We start from the raw sequence: 19,871 nt of genomic DNA on the forward strand, positions 1-19,871 counted from the left end.
ATAGAATCATAGAATCATAGAATCTCAGGGTTGGAAGGGACCTCAGGAGGTCATCTAGTCCAACACCCTGCTCAAAGCAGGACCAAACCCAACTAAATCATCCCAGCCAGGGCTTTGTCAAGCCTGACCTTAAAAACCTCTAAGGAAGGAGATTCCACTACCTCCCTAGGTAACCCATTCCAGTTCTTCACCACCCTACTAGTGAAAAAGTTTTTCCTAATATCCAACCTAAACCTCCCCCTCTGCAACTTGAGACCATTACTCCTTGTTCTGTCATCTTCTACCACTGAGAACAGTCTAGATCCATCCTCTTTGGAACCCCCTTTCAGGTAGTTGAAAGCAGCTATCAAATCCCCCCTCATTCTTCTCTTCTGCAGACTAAACAATCCCAGTTCCCTCAGCCTCTCCTCATAAGTCATGTGCTCCAGCCCCCTAATCATTTTTGTTGCCCTCCGCTGGACTCTCTCCAATTTATCCACATCCTTCTTGTAGTGTGGGGCCCAAAACTGGACACAGTACTCCAAATGAGGCCTCACCAGTGCTGAGTAAAGGGGGATGATCACATCCCTTGATCTGCTGGAAATGCCCCTACTTATACAACCCAAAATGCCATTAGCCTTCTTGGCAACAAGGGCACACTGTTGACTCATATTCAGCTTTTTGTCCACCGTAACCCCTAGGTCCTTTTCTGCAGAACTGCTACCCAGCCATTCGGTCCCTAGTCTGTAGCAGTGCATGGGATTCTTCCGTCCTAAGTGCAGGACTCTGCACTTGTCCTTGTTGAACCTCATCATATTTCTTTTGGCCCAATCCTCTAATTTGTCTAGGTCCCTCTGTATCCTATCCCTACCCTCCAGCGTATCAACCACTCCTCCCAGTTTAGTGTCATCTGCAAACTTGCTAAGGGTGCAGTCCACACCATCCTCCAGATCGTTAATGATGTATTATGATGTCCCAAAATGGTCCATTTAGTTTTGTTAGACCTTCCTGATGGGCAAGAGATAATATCTTTCATAACGATTTAGCATTTTGCTGTAGTTAAAGTTTTTTTCTTGTTTGGTGAGTTACATAGTTCAGAAGAAACATTTTACAGCCACATAGCAAAAATTTAAGTATTATCTTATAGCATGGGATACAGACTTTAGTAGCATTAATACATGTAGCAGTTTATAAGAATTTCATAAAATCTACACACTAGACACATTGTTATAAGTCTAATACCCATATTAACCTTACTAATGCACAGGTGAGCTGGACTGGTTTCCAGCAGTGAAATTGTCAGTGGTCAGCTGAGGCCTAAAGCCTTGGCAAGAGCTGGTACCTGATCTGCCAGCATCATAGTTGTAAATTCAACATTAAGGAAACCGTTAAAAAAAGAATAACAAAACCCTGCCACTGGGAAATATGTGGCAGTTAAAGTGTTACAGATAAGTTAGTTTTCATATCCTCACTCACTCCATCGTCAAAATCATGGTAATTGTGTGACTGCAGATCCTTATTTAGCTAAGAGGATATTTATTTTTTGCAAATATGTGAAAGAAAACAGCAAGAAACAGCTTAATTGTATTTTAACAGTGATATAAATAGAATATTATTCTAGTGTAGAGTTCTGCTGAAATTGACAAGGGACTGGAACCTTTAGATTTTGCCATTTAATAAGTATAGTATTTGGTAAGAATAATATCATGTTGGTGAACCACTGATTAGGAAACAAGTGACCAAAGTACCATAGTAATACATGAAAATGTGTAAAAGAAGATAAGAAAAAAATGTAGTAATGTCAAGTTTCTTCACAAATTCAGCAGCAATTAAACTGATCAGGGTGTAGGCAGTCCTAACATTGCAGCTATCAAATAATAGAAAGAAATACATCAGCAGCAGATTCAGTGTCAATGATTGGCAAATCAATACTAACTGGTACAATTTAACACAGCAGGACTTTGTGAAAGTGAAAGATCTTTAAAGTTTATGTGCCATTTGTCCAATAGTTCATCTGTTCAACTGATCCATGTTCAATCCAAATTTCTCAAACTGAGGAAATTTTTGAGCCTAAGCTTTATATTCTAGGAACTAGATGACAGAATAGATGCCTAATCCCTGGCCCCTGTGTAAAGCACAAGTAAACAGTTTATACAGTGATGGTCTATGTCCTCCCAGGAGGATGTAATCCTTTTCCCATCTGACTGTGCAGCACCAATGGAATTATTCTGCAGTGCTGCTATTGTCAGCAGTAACCTATAATACAGACTGCAGCTCCTATTCTCCTCTCCACAGGTAGTATTGGCCAATTGATCCACAATAGAGGCAGACTTTGGTCACATTCAAGATAGCCTGAAGTTATACATCAGATGCAAGACAGTTGTGGAGCCTACTGTGACCTGACTTTGCTACACTGGCCTGGAGCCCCTGATTTCACCTGCTTCACACCATGTTCTATTACCTAAGGTTTTTGAAAATGCTAATGGAACAGTCAGTGGTGCATGGAACAAGCAGCTGTGCAGAACTCTGTGCAATGCTTTTAGCACTTGCTTGCTGAGATTACTTCAGCAGTTTTTGGCCACCCACAATTAAGTACTTTCAAAAATTCTGTTCCTGTGATTTTTCCTTTGAAAACTGATGGGCTCATGTGTGCCTAAATCTTATAAAAATGCAGGAGTCTTGTTGATGTTTTAAATAATTTCAAATTACATCTAATGTATTGCACTCCTCTTAATGTGTGTGTTAATAATAAACTGGTTACTTTTTTCAGTATTTTACTGTGTCAGTAGATAAGTCATCCTCTCATACACTTTTCAGGGCTCAACTTATTAAATACTACTTCAGAGATACAACAGATTTGATATTCCAAGGTTTATGTCAAATATTTTGGGGCAGTGAATATTTCTTCAAATATTCATTGACAGTAAAATTAAAGCTCTTTTCCACCCCCAAAATAGATAATAGCTTTTATCTTACTTTTAAGTCATATGATATAGCAGTGATCCTCAGCTTTTTCCACACACAGTGACCCTGTGTTACAATAGAAAAAGGTTTCAGGCTCTCTCTTACAGTCTAGCTATAATCAAAGGTAAGCTATTTGTGACTTTCCTGGACCTGTTTGCAACCTCCATGGATGTTGTGTCCCCCTGGTTGAGAACTCATGCCATATATAATGTCCATTAAAAAAGAAAAAAATATATTATGGCAAGGCTGAACACTCAACCACAGCAGGCAGGTGATAAATGAATAGACAGGGAACAAGAATCACAGATTCATAGGTTTTTTAAGACTAGACGGGATCATTATGACCATCCAGTCTGATCTTTTGCATACTATGCACCACATAACCTCACCCAGAAATTTCTGTATCAAACCTATACCTTCTGTTTGAGATAAAGCATATCTTCTAGAAAGACACCTAGTTTTGATTTAAAGACTTCAAGTGGTGGAGAAACATTCCTAGATTAACTGGTCCTATGGTTAATTACCCTCACATATAATCTACGCTTTATTTCTAGCCTGAATTTTTCTTGCTTCAGCTTCCAACCACTGTATCTTATTATGCCTTTTTCTGCTAGATTAAAAAGCCATCTCACTGTATGAAATCTCTTCCCCTTGTAGGCTGTGATCAAGTCATCTTTTAAACTTCTCTTGGATAAACTAAATAGATAGGTTTCAGAGTGGTAGCCATGATAGTCTGTATCAGCAAAAACAACGAGGAGTCCTTGTGCACCTTAGAGACTAACAAATTTATTTGGGCATAAACTTTTGTGGGCTATAACCCACTTCGTCAGATGCATTGAAGTGGGTTCTAAATAGATAGAGCTTCTTAAGTCTTTCATTATAATACATGTTTTCCAGGCCTTGAATCTTTTCTAAATTCTTTCGAGTTTAACATCCTTTATAACAGTAGATACCAGAATTGGACACAGTATTCCAAGAATGGTCTCACTGGTGCTGTATTTGTGGGTAATTCCACCTTCCTGCTGCTACTTGATATTCTTCTGCTTATATATATATATATCTCCAAGGATCATGTTTGCCCTCTAATCTACAGCATCACACTGGGAGCTCAAGTTCAATTGATTATCTACCATGACCTTAAAGTCCTTCTTATCATCAGTGACTAGCAAAAGATATTCTCTCACCTTGTAAGTGTGACTTACATTCTTTATTCCTAGATGTATGTTTTTGTATTTGTGTGTACTGAAGTGCATGTTTAAGTTAGCCAGCCTTACCAAGCAGTCCAGGTCTATCTGCATAACTGACATGTCCCTGTGATTATTTATCACTCCGTCCATTTTTGTGTCATCTGCAAATTTTACCAGCAATGATTTTATATTTTCTTCCAGATAATTGATAAAAATATTGACTAGCACTGGGACAAAGGATAGATCCCTGAGGGATCCCACTGGAAATACCCACTTAGAATGATGATTCCACATTTACAATTCCTTTTTCCACATTTACACATTCCTTTTTCCACATTTACAATTCCTTTAATATCAGTTAATTCGTTTTTAATCCATTTAATATTGGCTACAATGATTTTGTACAGTGCTTTTTTTAAATGAATTTATTTGTTTTTAAATTAGAACATCAAGCCAAATGCCCTACAAAAGTCTAAGCATATTAGCTCAAAACTTGAGCAGGCCAGAGAAAGGTAATTCTGTTGTGTGGAGGATTTCAATATTTTGAAATTTGATTTGGTTCTGATTTGGAATGAAAACCAAACATTTCAAAATTCCCAAAATGGAATGGAGTTCCAGCTCTGGGGCAGCCTGCTCAGTGGGTATCCCTGGAGATGTGTTTTCTGAAAGCCTTCGGCTCCCTGAATGTGAGGCAGTCTGGCAGGTGGGCTGCCAAAGAGGTGCATGGTTGAACTGGAAAGAAATCAAGCAGTTTTTGAAAACTGCGTAGCATGCAGTGTTCCCTTTTGGAACATCATTGAAAGTGAACCAGTGCTGCAAAATGTTTCTAGTTCAACGAATCATCAAATTCCAATGGAAAACTGTTTCGACCAGATTTTTTTGGCCAGCCTGCCAACATAACCAAGCTCATCAAAAAGACAACAAATAAATAAAACCCCACTAAATCAATTTTGACATGCCCTATTTTTCGTAAAACTATGCTGATTGGCATTAATTAAGTTACCATCCTTTAATTCTTTACTGTTTGCATCCCACATCAATAAGAAGAGCCTTAGCCTACGTGGCAGCCATCAGATCTGAGAAAGCAAGGAGAGGAAAGTTGTTTACTCTTGGTGTAGACATGTAGCAAGTCCTGGAGAAGCATGGAGTAAATTGTGAGTTTCTTGGAGTTTCCTTTCCTCATCTCCTCCTCAGCTAGTAGAGCTAAGTACTGCCCTTTACTCAGTGTAATAGAGCAGTGTAAGTAAATAAATATAATCTTCAGAGAGATTTATTTTAAAATACATATAATTTTCTTTTAAATATATACTGTAGATTGCATGTGTCACGAGGGCTCCGTGTCTTTAAAATATATGTAATTGAGCACACATCAAAAGTATCTCTTACTATTATTAATATATTTTACAATATATTGTGTGTTGATTACTCAATGAATAGATACCATCTGGAGAAGAAAGGGAAGCAAGGTTGAGAAAGTCCATAAACAAAAGATTGCTGAACAGCATTCATAAATGCCTATGGATAATACAAAGAGAAAGAAACCCTGAAAGCTGGTATGTACAGCTGCTTACCCTTTCATATAAAAATTCCACACCAGAAACTGATATTCAAAGGAAAGGACTAGGATTTTTAATCCTCGGTTGTGTGTGTTCATGTACCAATGTTTCAGCACAATATTCACACTCAACAGAAATGCCAGTAATTTGTGCCAAATTCTTTAATCCTCTTCTTCACACTTCCCTCACTTTGTCTTACCAGCATTATCTGTCAATCCCCAAGGCATGTCATGTTGTTTTCCAGGCATGTACTGTATCCCAAGCATTAAAGTTTAAACAAAGAATTTCAACCTTTGTTGTGCCAGCTCATTTAGTTGCATCTGTTTTGAAAGTTTCATCATTTTCTCATTCCATATACCCTGTGTTGTTATATTGGTCCTGAAAGCATATTTTCTAGGACTGTCATATGAAAACATGTACCTTTGGGCATATGTTTGCTTATATATTTTTTAAATTAAAGTTTTCTTTTTCTTTTTTCTTTTCTCTTGATGTTTGCTTAGTATTCACTTTGATGTCTGCACTTCTACCATGAATAGTATTCACTTTGATGAGTTAAGCCACTTTTATATTCTAATCTTTATATTGTAATTCATTTTATTGTCAGATGTAAACGGACATGGGAAATAAACAGTTGAAAGGAGAGAAAAGCTGTGTTCCTGCCTTATTTCTGTTGCAACACTATTTCTACTATGTAGATAAATTCATCAGTAGACAAAAAAAACAACAACAAACCTTTAAAGTCATTGCACACTGTTTCTTCCTATGTTTACTATAGCAGGAAGAAGACTGGATTCCATATTTCTGTTTTGTTAATCTGTTATCATGATTAAGAGACAGATTCTCATTATAGTGAATGGAGAGTGAGATATGTGATTCCCACTCACCTATTCTGTGTTTCAGGGCCATTTTAAATATAGCGTACTCAATGAAGATTTTTTTTAAAGCTAAGGACATTTTAAGGGGATGGGTATCACAGTGCCAAGAGTGACTTAGCTTGGCTGCTGTGTTTTTTTCAAGTATGTGATACATTTGAGAGAGGTATCCCTACCATTATGTTAAAATTGTATTAACTCACATTTTTTTACTAATGATGTTGTGGAAGCAGGGAAAGAATTAACAAGGATTTGAAGGGAATTTTAATGCATGTCAGACAGTTAGCAAGAGTTAGGCTAGCTGTGACCCTAATGACGTGAGATTTGTAGAAGCAAGGATAGTGTGAGACATAGGGAAAGAACTGTGTACAAAGTTATTACGACCTTGTAACTGATAACCAAATATGCAGGCTTGCTTTTTCTTAGGAGTGAGACAAACAAGATAGCAGAATGGCTTATGTATAAACAAAATGTAGTTGTTGCTCTCTATTGTCTGTATTATTGCTAGTTATTGTCTGTAACAAAAGTATAAAGGCTTGCTGTAATTGTTTACCAGTTGAGAGACCTGTCCAGGACTGGGGCGACCCTGTGTCCTATGGCACTCTCTTCCTCCATTGTAATTACTGGAGAAATAATAAAGTATTTGATTTTGCTGCACCCAAACGAAAAAGCGAGAACTGAGTTTTTCTCCGACAATGTTTAATAACATTTAACCCATAGTGTTGATGGACATTATCATGTTTTAAATGTGTTGGCTGGTTATGGTTAAGCTTAGCTAATCCATTTTTAAACATGACTTATCCATGTGTCTATTAAGCACTAAGGCCAAGATCCTCAAAGGTATTATCCTCCTAACTTCCACTCAAATCAATGGAAGTTAGGAGCTTAAAGATCTGAGGATTTGGGCATCAGTATTGTTCAACATCATGTTAGTTAAAAAACACTCCAACACAGTGGTGACCAACCTTATTACACAGGAGAGCCACATAAACCTAAGCACAATCTTGTGTGGGCCAAACAGATTTTCCACCTCAGGACTGATAGCCCAAGCCCCATCACAGGCCTTATGAAAAGCTTTGGTGGGTCATCTACAGCCCATGGGCGGTAGGTTGGGCACCCTGGCACTAACACAATTTTTTAACCTGGCACAATTTCCTAGCGGAGACATGGCTCATGTCTTTTCAGGGACTTGGAATGGCTCCAGGATGTGCTAGCAGAGGGATTTTATGAAGGCTGGGTAGTGGAGAAAAAGGATGGAAGAACTGAAAAAGTGGAGATGGGGTGAGAAATGGGAGAGGAAATGAGTAATACTTGGAGTTTTAAAAATTTGCTTCCATCACCATGAACATCTGTACAAGAGGCCCAAGAAGAGACTACTGATGGTGGGAGAGGTGCAAGTGAGAGCAGCCAGCTTCTGCAGTGTTACTGAGCATGCTCAATCTATGTGAGAATGCACAGTACAAGCCAAGCAGCAAATCGGGGGGAGAGGGTGGGAGGCCGGATGTGATGCCTCATGTGCCTTCCGCCACCCCCCACCCCTCCCCACACACACGTCACCTCTGGTATGCTATCCACTCATTCTCAGATGGCGAATTGGGAACCACTGGGGAGAAGATTTCAGTTCCTACTCAGCCTTTTGGGAGTGAAAGAGACAAATGAGGTTTGGAGTGAGTACAAAGGTAAATACAAGGGTTATTTTGATATGAATTGCATTGGAATAGAATGAACAGCAGAGATCCCACTGGAAGTATCCAGAAACCCTGAGTGAAACCAGAAATTGTGAGCCACATTATATTTAATGAAAGTCTTTGTTAAATCAGTTTTGGAGAAGAAATTATTTTGAGAAATTTAGGAGAATTACTACCGTTTAAGATAAAGTGACATGTGACATAGGATCTGAGATGTTCCTAGGTCTCTTGAGACCTTCCTTAGAAAGAAGTACCCAGTAAGAAGAGACAGAACTCTTCCATCTGCTTACCTTTTTAAACTTTTCAATCCTCTTCTCAACATTGTTGTTGAAGAGATATTGTTTGAAGCTCTCACTTCCACCTGGCTCCACCCTTTGGAAGCAGCAGTGGAATGAGGAATAAAATCTCACCTAGTATCTTGGTGCTACCACTACTGTTTTTGGGAAACTATCATAGGGCTGCATTCCCTGAAGGTGATGTTGGGGAGAGGGGCATTTCCACATTCCCTTCCCTGTTCCTCATATACAGCTTTATAACTTACACCACCTGCCCAATTTGAAAAAAATATTTAGGGTTACTTAGAGCAGTCTCTAATCTGCTCCAAATGAGGTCTCTCACGGCCCTATGGTAAAGTGTAATGAAAAAGTGCCTTAAAGACACCTTTCTCTCCCCTCTTCTGAGCTATGGCCAACACAAGCTTGGTGCAATTGAAAATCTCATCAGTGTCAAGGCATACAGAATTGTGGCTTTAATCTAAGTTATGAACAAAGTCTTCACAATACAGTTTAACTATTACACCTCAACATTTATATTAAATGCTAATAATGAAAAAGTTGTTCAACTAATAAGTGATTCTTTGTGATTAAATTTTGCCTCACTTTAGGTAAAAAAAACCAAAACCCCTACATTATTCTTTTGTTATTTTTGAAAAGGCTACAGTGCAAATGTGACTATTATATGTGTGACTTTACAACACTAGATCACAATTATCTATCTATATATTTTTTTACAATAAAAATAATGTCAAGTCCATTTACTTGATACAGCCCAAAACATAATCCCAGTAGCAAAGTGATAAAAGAAATCCATATTATTAGAGTTAATCCTTCTTGAATTATTGATTTAAATAAATAACAAACACATAAATATATGTTTCTCCTCTCTCTCTAGAATAATAAATACTTTCAAGTTCAGGTTGGCTGAAGCTTTTATATTTTGAAGTACTGAATTAGTTTACCATATATTAAATTACTTACACTGAATCCTCCAATTATATTGAGACACAATCCTTCATTCAGACAGTTGATGCTGAGCAGCCTGCAGTAGTCAATTACTTCCTCACAGTTCTTCCCAGTGAATCCTGGCATGCAGCTGCAAATACACCAGTGTATTTTAGAAGACTCAGATTTTAAAGTTAATTGCATTTAATTAGGTTCCATAATTCTATTAAATAATGTTCTTCCTGTAACTAAGCAGACCTTATGTGTTATTTAAAAAACAATATATAAAACATGTTTCCAAGGAACTAATAATCAGTTGTTTGATTCTGGATATTTGATTCTGGATATTTTCACTTCTGCACAGAATTAAAAAAAATCATTCATTAAAATAAATGCATTTTTTAAATCAGAGCTTAATATATTCTGGGTACTTCTGTATAAAATAAACCTTGAGCTAAGCTGATATTTAACAGTAAACTATATATACACATTTGGAAGGCTTTTAGAATGGATGAGTATATTACTGAGTAGTGGGAAAAAAGAATGACAAATGAGATTTAGAAGAGTCAACACAGTCATTATACACTGATGATTAGCGTACAATAGTCAATAATGAGAAACCTGAATCTGAAGAAAATGTGGGGATCCTCTGCAGAGGATATTGGAATGACTGCTGTTGTGTTTGTTTATTTATAATTATAGATTTTCTTTTAAGAAGGAAACTAGCATTCTGCTCTGAGGCAGTTTGTTAGCTCCATTTTATGACAATGAAGGAATGGTTAGTTCTGTCATGGTATAGGAAGCTCTGTGAAGTTCTTCTGGCTCACTGTCAGTACTTGTCACTAGTAAGGTAAAGTCGTTTTCTCATCAGTCCTGCCAGTTTTTTTTAAAAGCCCTTCCATATTGAAAAAGGATGAGACTTAAATTCATATTAAGTTAGCATTGTTCAAGAGAGACAGCCAAATATTGCAGAACAAGTAAATATTTAAGAATTGCATATCTGGCTCAAATTATCAGTGTGCAATATATAAAAGCCTGGTTATCAAAACTTTCTTAAGTGGCAAGAGTGATATTCTGCCTTTAATGTATATGTAATTCCTAGCAAATCCACTCCTGCAAGCATTTGTACACATGCTTAGCAGCAGCTCCTGGTGACAAAGTATGGCAGGGGTGGGAGGGAATATATGCAGGCAATGACAGAATGGCTGAAATGAAGAATGCGTCTGCGATTCTGGGCTGCAAAGCAATCCATAGTCAGAAGTTAGGAAACTGCTCTGAGTTATACTGGAGACACTTTGCTTCCTGGTATAGACCAGAATCTGGAAACAGTAAACGTGCCTAGAGCCATCTTTGTCGCCACTTCTCCTTGGCTGTGCCTCAGTAGGATTTTTGCATAAAGGGGAAGCCTGTCCAAATAAAGTTCTACCCAAAACCTTCCCCTCTCCTCAGAAAAAAAAACAACTGACAATAATAAAATAAAAACATCACTATCAAAACAAACAAACCCTCCATATTACATATTACAGTATTTCAAACATCAAGATCTGGAACTCTGGCAAAAAAGTCTGTCCTTATCAGATTTCCAGTCTAGTTTTTGTGTCTACAAAGAGGTTTGTAAAATGTTTGGGTGCATTCACTCCACTTGTTCTATAACATACTACATAGTTACTATTTACATTCCCTTCTAACCAAAAGGGGAAAAGTAAATATCACTATGTGGTAACTATCCAAGGCTGAAGTCTAAATGACAACCAGTGAACTTTTTTCCCCTTCCTTTTAATTTGTCAGCACTGAAAGGTATTACATTTAAGATTGAACCAGATTGCCATGTGTACCTTTACCAGCAATTATTTTTGTAACAGAGATTTATTTTCAAAGAACAGTCCTATTATAGAACTTATTTTATTGATTTGCTTCCAATTATGATCTTAGATTAGGTGAGAGCTGCACAGCTTCCTTTGGTCAATTTAATTGGCCTAGAAGCTGCACAGCATCATTTGGTCAATATAATTGGCCTAGTTATTTTACAAAACTGCCATAGGTTAACTAATTAGACCTATTTTTAAAGCTGCCTCTTGCAATTTCTCTATTTGCCCAATTTACTTAGTGATGCAGGCTTTCAAACAGGCAAGCCAATATGAGACAAAGGAAGTGTAAATAAACAGACAGCAAGAAAATTGGCCATAAAGTTGGAAAGATTACAGTAATGAAACAAATATTATCAAAACATTCTTGCCTATATTTGTGACTTTTTATTGTCCTGGATAACATGGAAAATAAAAGCAGATACAAAGTAAATAATCACAATCTATTGTGATGGATACCCTTGTTCACTGACTATTTGAATTCACTTTAAATTTGGACATTTAAGAAAAAATACTACTATTAGATTCTTAGTGTAAAGTTCTATGTGATATAAAGACCGAAAGGATGGAATTAGGATACAAGGTAGTCATATATCATAGCTGAAGTGAAGAAAATTAAATTGAGCCTGTTTGGTTATATGTTTAGAATAGAAAACAGCTGCTTTCCAAGAGAAGAAGGGGTAGGTTGATAGAAGCTGAGAGTGTGATGAATAAAGGCAGAAAACAACTTGAGTGTGAGCAGAGCTAAATGAAGCACTGACAGCAAAAAACAGAAAACTGAAACAAAATGGTCAAGTCAGCTATTAGCTGTAATAGCGTATTTGTGTAAGACAAGTGGGTATCACACTTATTTTACTTGTTACACAAAGTAATAGTGTAACAGGTAGTAACAATATATTGAATGAGAACACCTAGGATTCTGTAGATTGACTAAACACAACCATAATCTAGAGTGTATAACATTCATTACTAAGGATAGATGGAGTACTTCAGACAAAATCTGAACAAGCCCAAACCTTCACTCAAAACTTGAAGTGAACTGAATCCATATCTTCTTGCTTGAAATATGATTAGTTTTCCTGATCTAATATATTTCTGTTGCTGTCACTACACAGCACTGTACCATACAGAACTGTACCAAGCCAGTCTTGAAGAAATGACAGTCTAAAAGCATACAGCATAGACCAAACCGAGTCACATAGTCATCATAGCTAGAATCCTTCATAGAACGGATGGAGAGACAGAAGCTTTATTTGTTCCAAGAGTACAGGGCACCATGAAAGGGGACATGAAGCCGAGAGCAGGGACAAAATACAAAACATTAAGCAAAGGAGGACTTAGTGAGAGTTATTTGTCCCCCTTTGTTTGCAATCCACAAAGAAGGTGAGTCTGTTACACACTCCAGCTGCACCTCTTTGGCTCAATCTGTAGAGATGCATGCTTCTAGATCTGAAGGTCCCAGATGTAAGCTCTACTGTAATGGCCAAGATGTTGACCGTTATACGTGTATCTGTTCACTATAGGGAGATAGTTTCAACTGTTGGGCCTCTCTCATTGTTATTTTTCTTTACATTTATGTTACACAGAATTGCTTTTTCATGTAACATTTTTTAATCTGATCATAGCACACATAAGAAACCATAGAGACAATTCTTTTCAAAAGGCAGCATATCTTTTGGTAATAAGTCAGTTTTATATTCAATTTTTTAAAATGTAAGCTTCCAGCATCCATTCACACTGATTCAGAAACATGGGCATACTATGTAAGGGATTGTATATGAAATAGTGAGTTCTAAACAGCATCTTGATACTAGCTGTTGGTGAACGAATGCACACAGCATGTGTCCCATTCATCACAACTTGCTAAATTTTCCAAGAACTATGTATCAATTATGTTCTCTTTTCCTCTTTTGGAAAGTTATATTCAAGCCCCACAAATATATCTTTAACTTTTCAGCTGTGAATCTTTTTTGATGGACTAAAGCATTGTGTACTATACATCTGTTATGTGCATGCCCATTCTAAGTTCATTCGTAGTATCTTTTCAGGCTTTTATGTACCACAGCTTTTAATTCTCAGCTTTTATGAATACCCTAAATTTGTGAGGTTGTTTACTGCACTTGAATAATGCTCAGCAGAACCTACTTTAAGGCAGCCAGATAAAAGTCAAGCAAGTGTGAAGAGTACAAATTGTACTTCTTAATGGTGTGAGAAAATAGCCATAAAGCTATTTAAAATGGCTGGAATTATAGGTCCATATATCTGGGTCATGTCTGTCATTTGCAAATGGATGCTTTTTTATCATAGCCCTATTTAAATAAAGCACTATTTTTAATATGCTGCTTAAAGGATCCAATTGAGAACTACTAACGTAGGTCTATGAATTAGGAATGAACATACTCATCTTATCCTTTTGAAAGATAATATCATCATCATACACATTGAACACAAGTTGTATCTCTGAAATTTAATTGTCTCACTAGTCTCCAGTGTGTCAGGTTTTATTTATTTTATCTTACAGAATTCATGATGAAACAATTTATAACTTCTTCCATGGCTTTAGATCTCTTTTAGGATTTTTTTCAGGCATTTCATTTTAAAATTGCTAAACCTCATATCATACAGCACCAGAAAATAGGGGAAAGTTATTAATATGAAAATGTATAGTTTTCTTTGTCGTCTGTGACTCAGGATTTCTTTTTTCAATCAGCGGCATATCATCAAGTGATGCAATGAAGTACTGAAATAAATTAATTTCTTATCTTACCAGCAATAATAGCTCTGCTGCTGATCTACACAAGTTGCATTATTTAAGCAGGGTGATAACTCACATGGTCTCAATACACTGTCGCAGAGCTTGCCAGTGAACGCTGGCAGACAGATACATGCCACATCCTATGGAAGAAGGAGAAATTAGAAAAAAAATATTAATCACATTCAAGGCAATTCAGAAATTCTTTCCTTCTATTGCAGTTGAAGTCCCGACTAGGTTTGAGCCCAACTATACTAAGCACTGTACAAAGGCAGCATAAAAGTCAATCCCAGCCTCAAGTAACTTAGGCCTGGTCTACACTAAGGGCGGGGGTCGAACTAGGGTACGCAAGTTCAGCTATGCGAATAGCATAGCTGAACTTGAAGTACCCTAGTTCGACTTACTTACCCATCCAGACGCGGCGGGGTCGAACTCCGCGGCTCCAAGTTCGACTCCGCCACCGCCGTTCGCAGTGGTGGAGTTCCGGAGTCGACCGGAGCGCGCGGGGAGTTCGAACTATCGCGTCTTGATTAGACGCAATAGTTCGAACTCGGAGAAGTAGAACTCACCCGCGTCGACCCGCGCGGTGAGTATGGACCTGCCCTTAAAGTCATCATTTAAGAAAGGGGAAGCAGGCCTATATGCCTCCCAGCACAGATTACACCAGGACTGAGTTTCCTAATTGGAATTGCACCAGCCCTGAACTTGCCTGGCATTATGATTTCACTATTAGCTCAAGCAGAAGGAGAATTATAATTTGTATAGTTTTTCTTCTAAATTTGCTCATGTGTGAAATCTCTGTCTATGGGTTTAAGCTATACACCATGTTGCAACAACTCCAAAAAGAGCAGCATCCAATTCATGAAAGGAAATAGCTTACACTTTTTTTTTTAAAGACTAACAGATTTATGTGTGCATAAGCTTTTGTGGGTAAAAAGAAGTGAGTTTTTTACCCATGAAAGCTTATGCACAAATAAATCTGTTAGTCTTTAAGGTGCCACCGAACTCCTCTTTTTTTGTGGATACAGACTAACACGGCTACCCCTCAGATACTTGACACTTTTTTCTCTCTCTCATCATGAAGGACAGTGGGTTTGAAAGACAGCTGTCAATTAATGTAAGCTATTATTTACTCAGTAGGGAGAAAGAGACATTTTATAGTAAACTATGTATTGGTACTGACATTCTGACCTTTATATTTCTAATAGGGTATTATTTACATTTGTTTTGATTTTGGTTTCTTCAAGGGGAGTAGGCAGTGTTTGCAAAATTGTTTCTTCACGGGTCAGTTCTAGGAGCATCAGCACAGAGCTTTAGTCTGATCTTAATCTTTTGTGGACGATAACAAGCTCGGAGGAGTACTTGCTAGGCTTTTGAGGATAGGATAAAATTCAAAATGATCTGGACAAACTGGAGAAATGGTAAATAGGATGAAATTCAATAAGGACAAATGTACTCCATTTGGGAAGGAACAATCAGTTGCACACATACAAAATGGGAAAAGACTGCCAAGGAAGGAGTATTGCAGTAAGGAAACTGGGGGTCATTGTGGACCACAAGCTAAACATGAGTCAACAGAGTAATGCAAAAAAAGCTAACATAATTCTGGGATGTATTAGCAGGATTGTTGTAAGCAAAACACGAGAAGTAATTCTTCTGCTTTACTCTGTGTTGGTTAGGTCTCAACTGGAGTATTTTGTCCAGTTCTGGGCACCACATTTCAGGAAGGGTGTGGACAAAAAGGAGAGAGTCCAGAGAAGAAGGACAAAAATGATTAAATGTCTAGAAAACATGACCTCTGAGGGAAGATTGAAAAAAATTGGTTTTGTTTAGTCATTGGAGATTTTTAAGAGCAGGTTAGACAAATGCCTGTCAGGAATGGTCTAGATCAGGGGTCGGCAACCTGCGGCTCCCGGCTCGCCAGGGTAAGCACCCTGGCGGGCCGGCCCGGTTTGTTTATCTGCCGCGTCGGCAACTTCGGCCGATCGCGGCTCCCACTGGCCGCGGTTCGCGGTCCCAGGCCAATGCGGGAGGCAGGAAGCGGCGCGAGCCGAGGGATGTTCTGGCCGCGGCTTCCTGCCTCCCGCATTGGCCTGGGACCGCAAACCGCGGCCAGTGGGAGCCGCGATCGGCCGAAGTTGCCGATGCGGCAGATAAACAAACCGGGCCGGCCCGCCAGGGTGCTTACCCTGGCGAGCCGGGAGCCGCAGGTTGCCGACCCCTGGTCTAGATAATGCTTAGTCCCGCCATGAGTGCAGGGGACTGGACTAGATGACCTCTCAAGATCCCTTACAGTCCTATGATTCTATGATTCTATGCATATGATGTACATATCATTATATACACATATAAAATAAACTACTGCATTGCACCCCATAAATAATTGATCAGGGTTTCTCAAACAGGGGTCAGTGCTTGTGTAGGGAAAGTCTCTGGCGGGCCGGGCCGGTGTGTTTATCTGCCCCGTCCGCAGGTCCGGCCGATCATGGCTCCCACTGGCTGTGGATCGTGGCTCCGGGCCAATGGAAGCTGCGGCTCCGCTTCCAGCAGTTCCTTTGGCCCGGAGCAGCAATCCACGGCCAGTGGGAGCCGCGATCAGCCGGACCTGCGGATGGGGCAGGTAAACACACCGGCCCGGCCCGCCAGGGGCTTTCCCTACACAAGCGGCAACCCTTGTTTGAGAAACCCTGTAATTGTTTGTACAGAATATACAAATATGTGTTTATACATTTCATATAAGACTCAGACCCCAAAAGTACAGGATATTTAGACAGATAGGCATTAGATATTTATTCAGCTACATATGTAGATGTGTGTGTGTGTATCACAGACATTAAAATACAATTATAATGATCAACAAGCTCTAAAACTTTTCTTTGCATATCTTGACTCCTAAATCATTGTTAATCTTCACATGAATACACTAATGAAAGAACAAGAACATAGAGATTTGAGATAATGCCAATCAAGATATGCTCTTATTATCAAAACATATCCTGCTCTCCCTAAATTTACATTGCAGTTAGAAAGACAGCTTTTAAAAAAGAATTACAAAAAACCACCACCACACTCACAAAGAAAACAACATGAAATGTAGCATGTTTTATATAGGCTTTTTTTTGCAGGGATTAAAATGAAATTAAACTATTTTGTTTATTCCTTAACTAAACTCTAAACAAGTGATAGGAAACATAGGAAAAGTACAAGTGATGGGGTCCTTTTTTAACCAGGAAAATTTCTGTCTTATAAGCACCACATACATAGAAAATATTTCATGAATTATTCTTAGACAGTATGAACAATTTATTTAAAAAGTTATATTATTAGAGTTTAAATGTTTTGGCTTTATGGTCCAGTGTATTTGTATGAATTTTAGACTTACATTTGGCATATCAATGCATGTAGCTCCATTCTGACATGGCCTTGAAGAACATTCATTGACATCTGTTTCACAGTTATGGCCAAGAAATCCAGCCAGACATTCACAAACATATCCATGCTCATTATTCTGGCATATCCCCCCATTCAGGCATGGTTGAGAAGTACAAGGCTCAAGGGGCTTCTCACAAAACGCACCTAAATGAAACAAGCAAAAAGTTAGACAATGGGTGTACTGAGATCATTGGCCGTACAAGATACCAAGGCCAGAAAGGACCATTAGGATAATCTAATCTGACCTCCTCTACAACACAGGCCATAAAACTTCCCAAAAATAATTATCAGAGCATATATTTTGGAAAAAAAATTGTCAGTGATGGAGAAATTGTTCCAATGGTTAATTACATTCACCGTTAAAAATATACTTCTTATTTCCAGTCTGAATTTGTCTAGCTTCAGTTCCCAGCTATTGGATCGTACCTTTTTCTGCTACATTTAAAACCCCATTATTAAATATGTGTTCCCCAAGTAGATACTTACAGATTGTAATGAAGTCACTCTTGCCATTTTCTTTGTTAAATTAAACACATTGAGCTCCCTCAGTCTATTACTATGAGGCATGTGTCCTAAAATTAATCATTCTTCATGGCTGTTCTTTTAACCTTCTCCAATTTATCAACATTCTTCTTGAATTATGGACACCGTAACTGGACAGAGTATTCAAGCAGCAGTTATACCAGTGCCAAATACATGTAAAAATAACCACTCGAACCCTAATCGAGAGTCCCCTGTTTATGCATTCCTTAGATCACCTTAGATCTTTGGGACATAGCTTCACACTGGGAGCTCCTGGTCATGTGACTCTCCACCATGACCCCTACATCTTCTAAAGAGTAATGCCCTCCCAGGATAGAGTCTCCCATCCCATAAGTATGGCCTACATTCTTTGTTCCTAGATGTTCCTACATTTAGTCATATTAAAACTCCTACTGTTTGTGCCTAGTCTACTAAGTGATTCAGAGCAATCTGGATCAGCGACCTGACCTCTTCATTATTTACCACTCCCCTGATTTTTGTGTCATCTGCAAACTTTATCAGTGATGATTTTATGTTTTCTTCCAGGTCATTGCTAAATAGTGTAGAGCCAAGAACCAATCGCTGATGGACCTCACTGGAAACTCACCTGTTCCATGATGAACCCCCATCATGTGATTCTCAACCATCTAATTGTTATCTTGTGTTCCCACTGTCTGTTTGTAGCATTTGCTGAAACACATACTAACACACATATAATAGTCATCAAATGTGTGTATGTGATGCAACGAAACCTACAGGAGCAACCTAATATCCCACTTGATTTATATTACATAGAAAACAGCTGCCAGAACAAATATTTTGCAGTACAATTGAGCTTGCAGAGATAGGGTTAATTATGTTTGCCTTACTCTCACCTACTCTCTTTGGCTTCATTGGTTATCATAATTAACTTCTCTTCGGCTTTAGACAGATCTGACAACAGGGTGCTTTTGATCAACATACATGCCATAACTGAAGTAGACAGCACAACACTACTATGTCTTCAATCATTTCTCCCAAAGGGAACCCAAAGAGTAGAGCTCCACTACCCAGAATAACTGTACTCTTGAGCTGCTCCCACTCCTGTCCCAGACCATGCTCCCTCTCTCAGGGGCTGCATGTGGGCCAGTGCATGTGTTTATATACTGACCCTACCCAGCTTCTGCCTCAAGAAAATTCTCCCCTTGGTCATTGCATCCCCTTAACAGATACTACGGCCAAACTCCTCAAATGTATTTAGGCTCATAACTTCCATTGATTTCAGTGATTGTTAGGAGCCCAAATACCTTTGAGCATCTGGGCCTGTATGCCTCCAGAGAGGGGAAGATTTTTTGGTCACTAAATTTTTGTCTTGGCAACACATTTTTTGTCACAGGGTGAGCTGGACCAGGAAAAGGGGTTGAGGTGCTAGCTCTCAACTGTAACTGGTTTCATCCCAGATCAAACAAGGATTGTAGGCTGAGAGAAAAACCTGCTGAGAAAGGGTATGTGGTATGTGGAAGACAGATACTGTTCTCTAGATTAAGGATGGACTGGGGGAGAGAAATTGCTTATTGGGAAGACTCTTCTGACAAAGGTCTGTGGAAGGTGGTGCCCGGATGAAAAGGAGCCAGGGAAATGGCTGAGCCTCAGAGTGGCTGAGCTGCAGATTCCTGGGAGAGGGCCAGGGAGAAGGTCTAGGAAGAGTAAGATAAATATAGGAAGTGCCCAAAGGAGAAGTAGCATAGGGCAATTTCCAATAAACTGGTGCTTCAACTTTTAGGGTCCCAGGGCTGGTAGAAGGAGAATACAGACACCCCTACCATGTCACTAGTACTGGCATGGAAATTCCTGC

General features: G+C 38.7%; 1 protein-coding gene across 1 annotated transcript in view; it reads right to left on the bottom strand.

Annotated features, from left to right (window-relative positions):
* LOC123366637 (protein eyes shut homolog) overlaps window positions 1–19,871 on the bottom strand; it is a 121,074-nt gene that overhangs the window by 13,706 nt on the left and 87,497 nt on the right. Inside the window, exons 3-4 of the mRNA XM_045010284.1 lie at window positions 17,466–17,659; window positions 14,163–14,226 (exon numbers count right to left, since the gene is read on the bottom strand). Coding sequence (XP_044866219.1) covers window positions 14,163–14,226; window positions 17,466–17,659 — 258 coding nt within the window. The remainder of the gene's footprint in view (window positions 1–14,162; window positions 14,227–17,465; window positions 17,660–19,871) is intronic.

This window comes from Mauremys mutica, chromosome 3 (assembly GCF_020497125.1).
Source record: "Mauremys mutica isolate MM-2020 ecotype Southern chromosome 3, ASM2049712v1, whole genome shotgun sequence".
NCBI classification, from domain to species: domain Eukaryota; kingdom Metazoa; phylum Chordata; order Testudines; family Geoemydidae; genus Mauremys; species Mauremys mutica.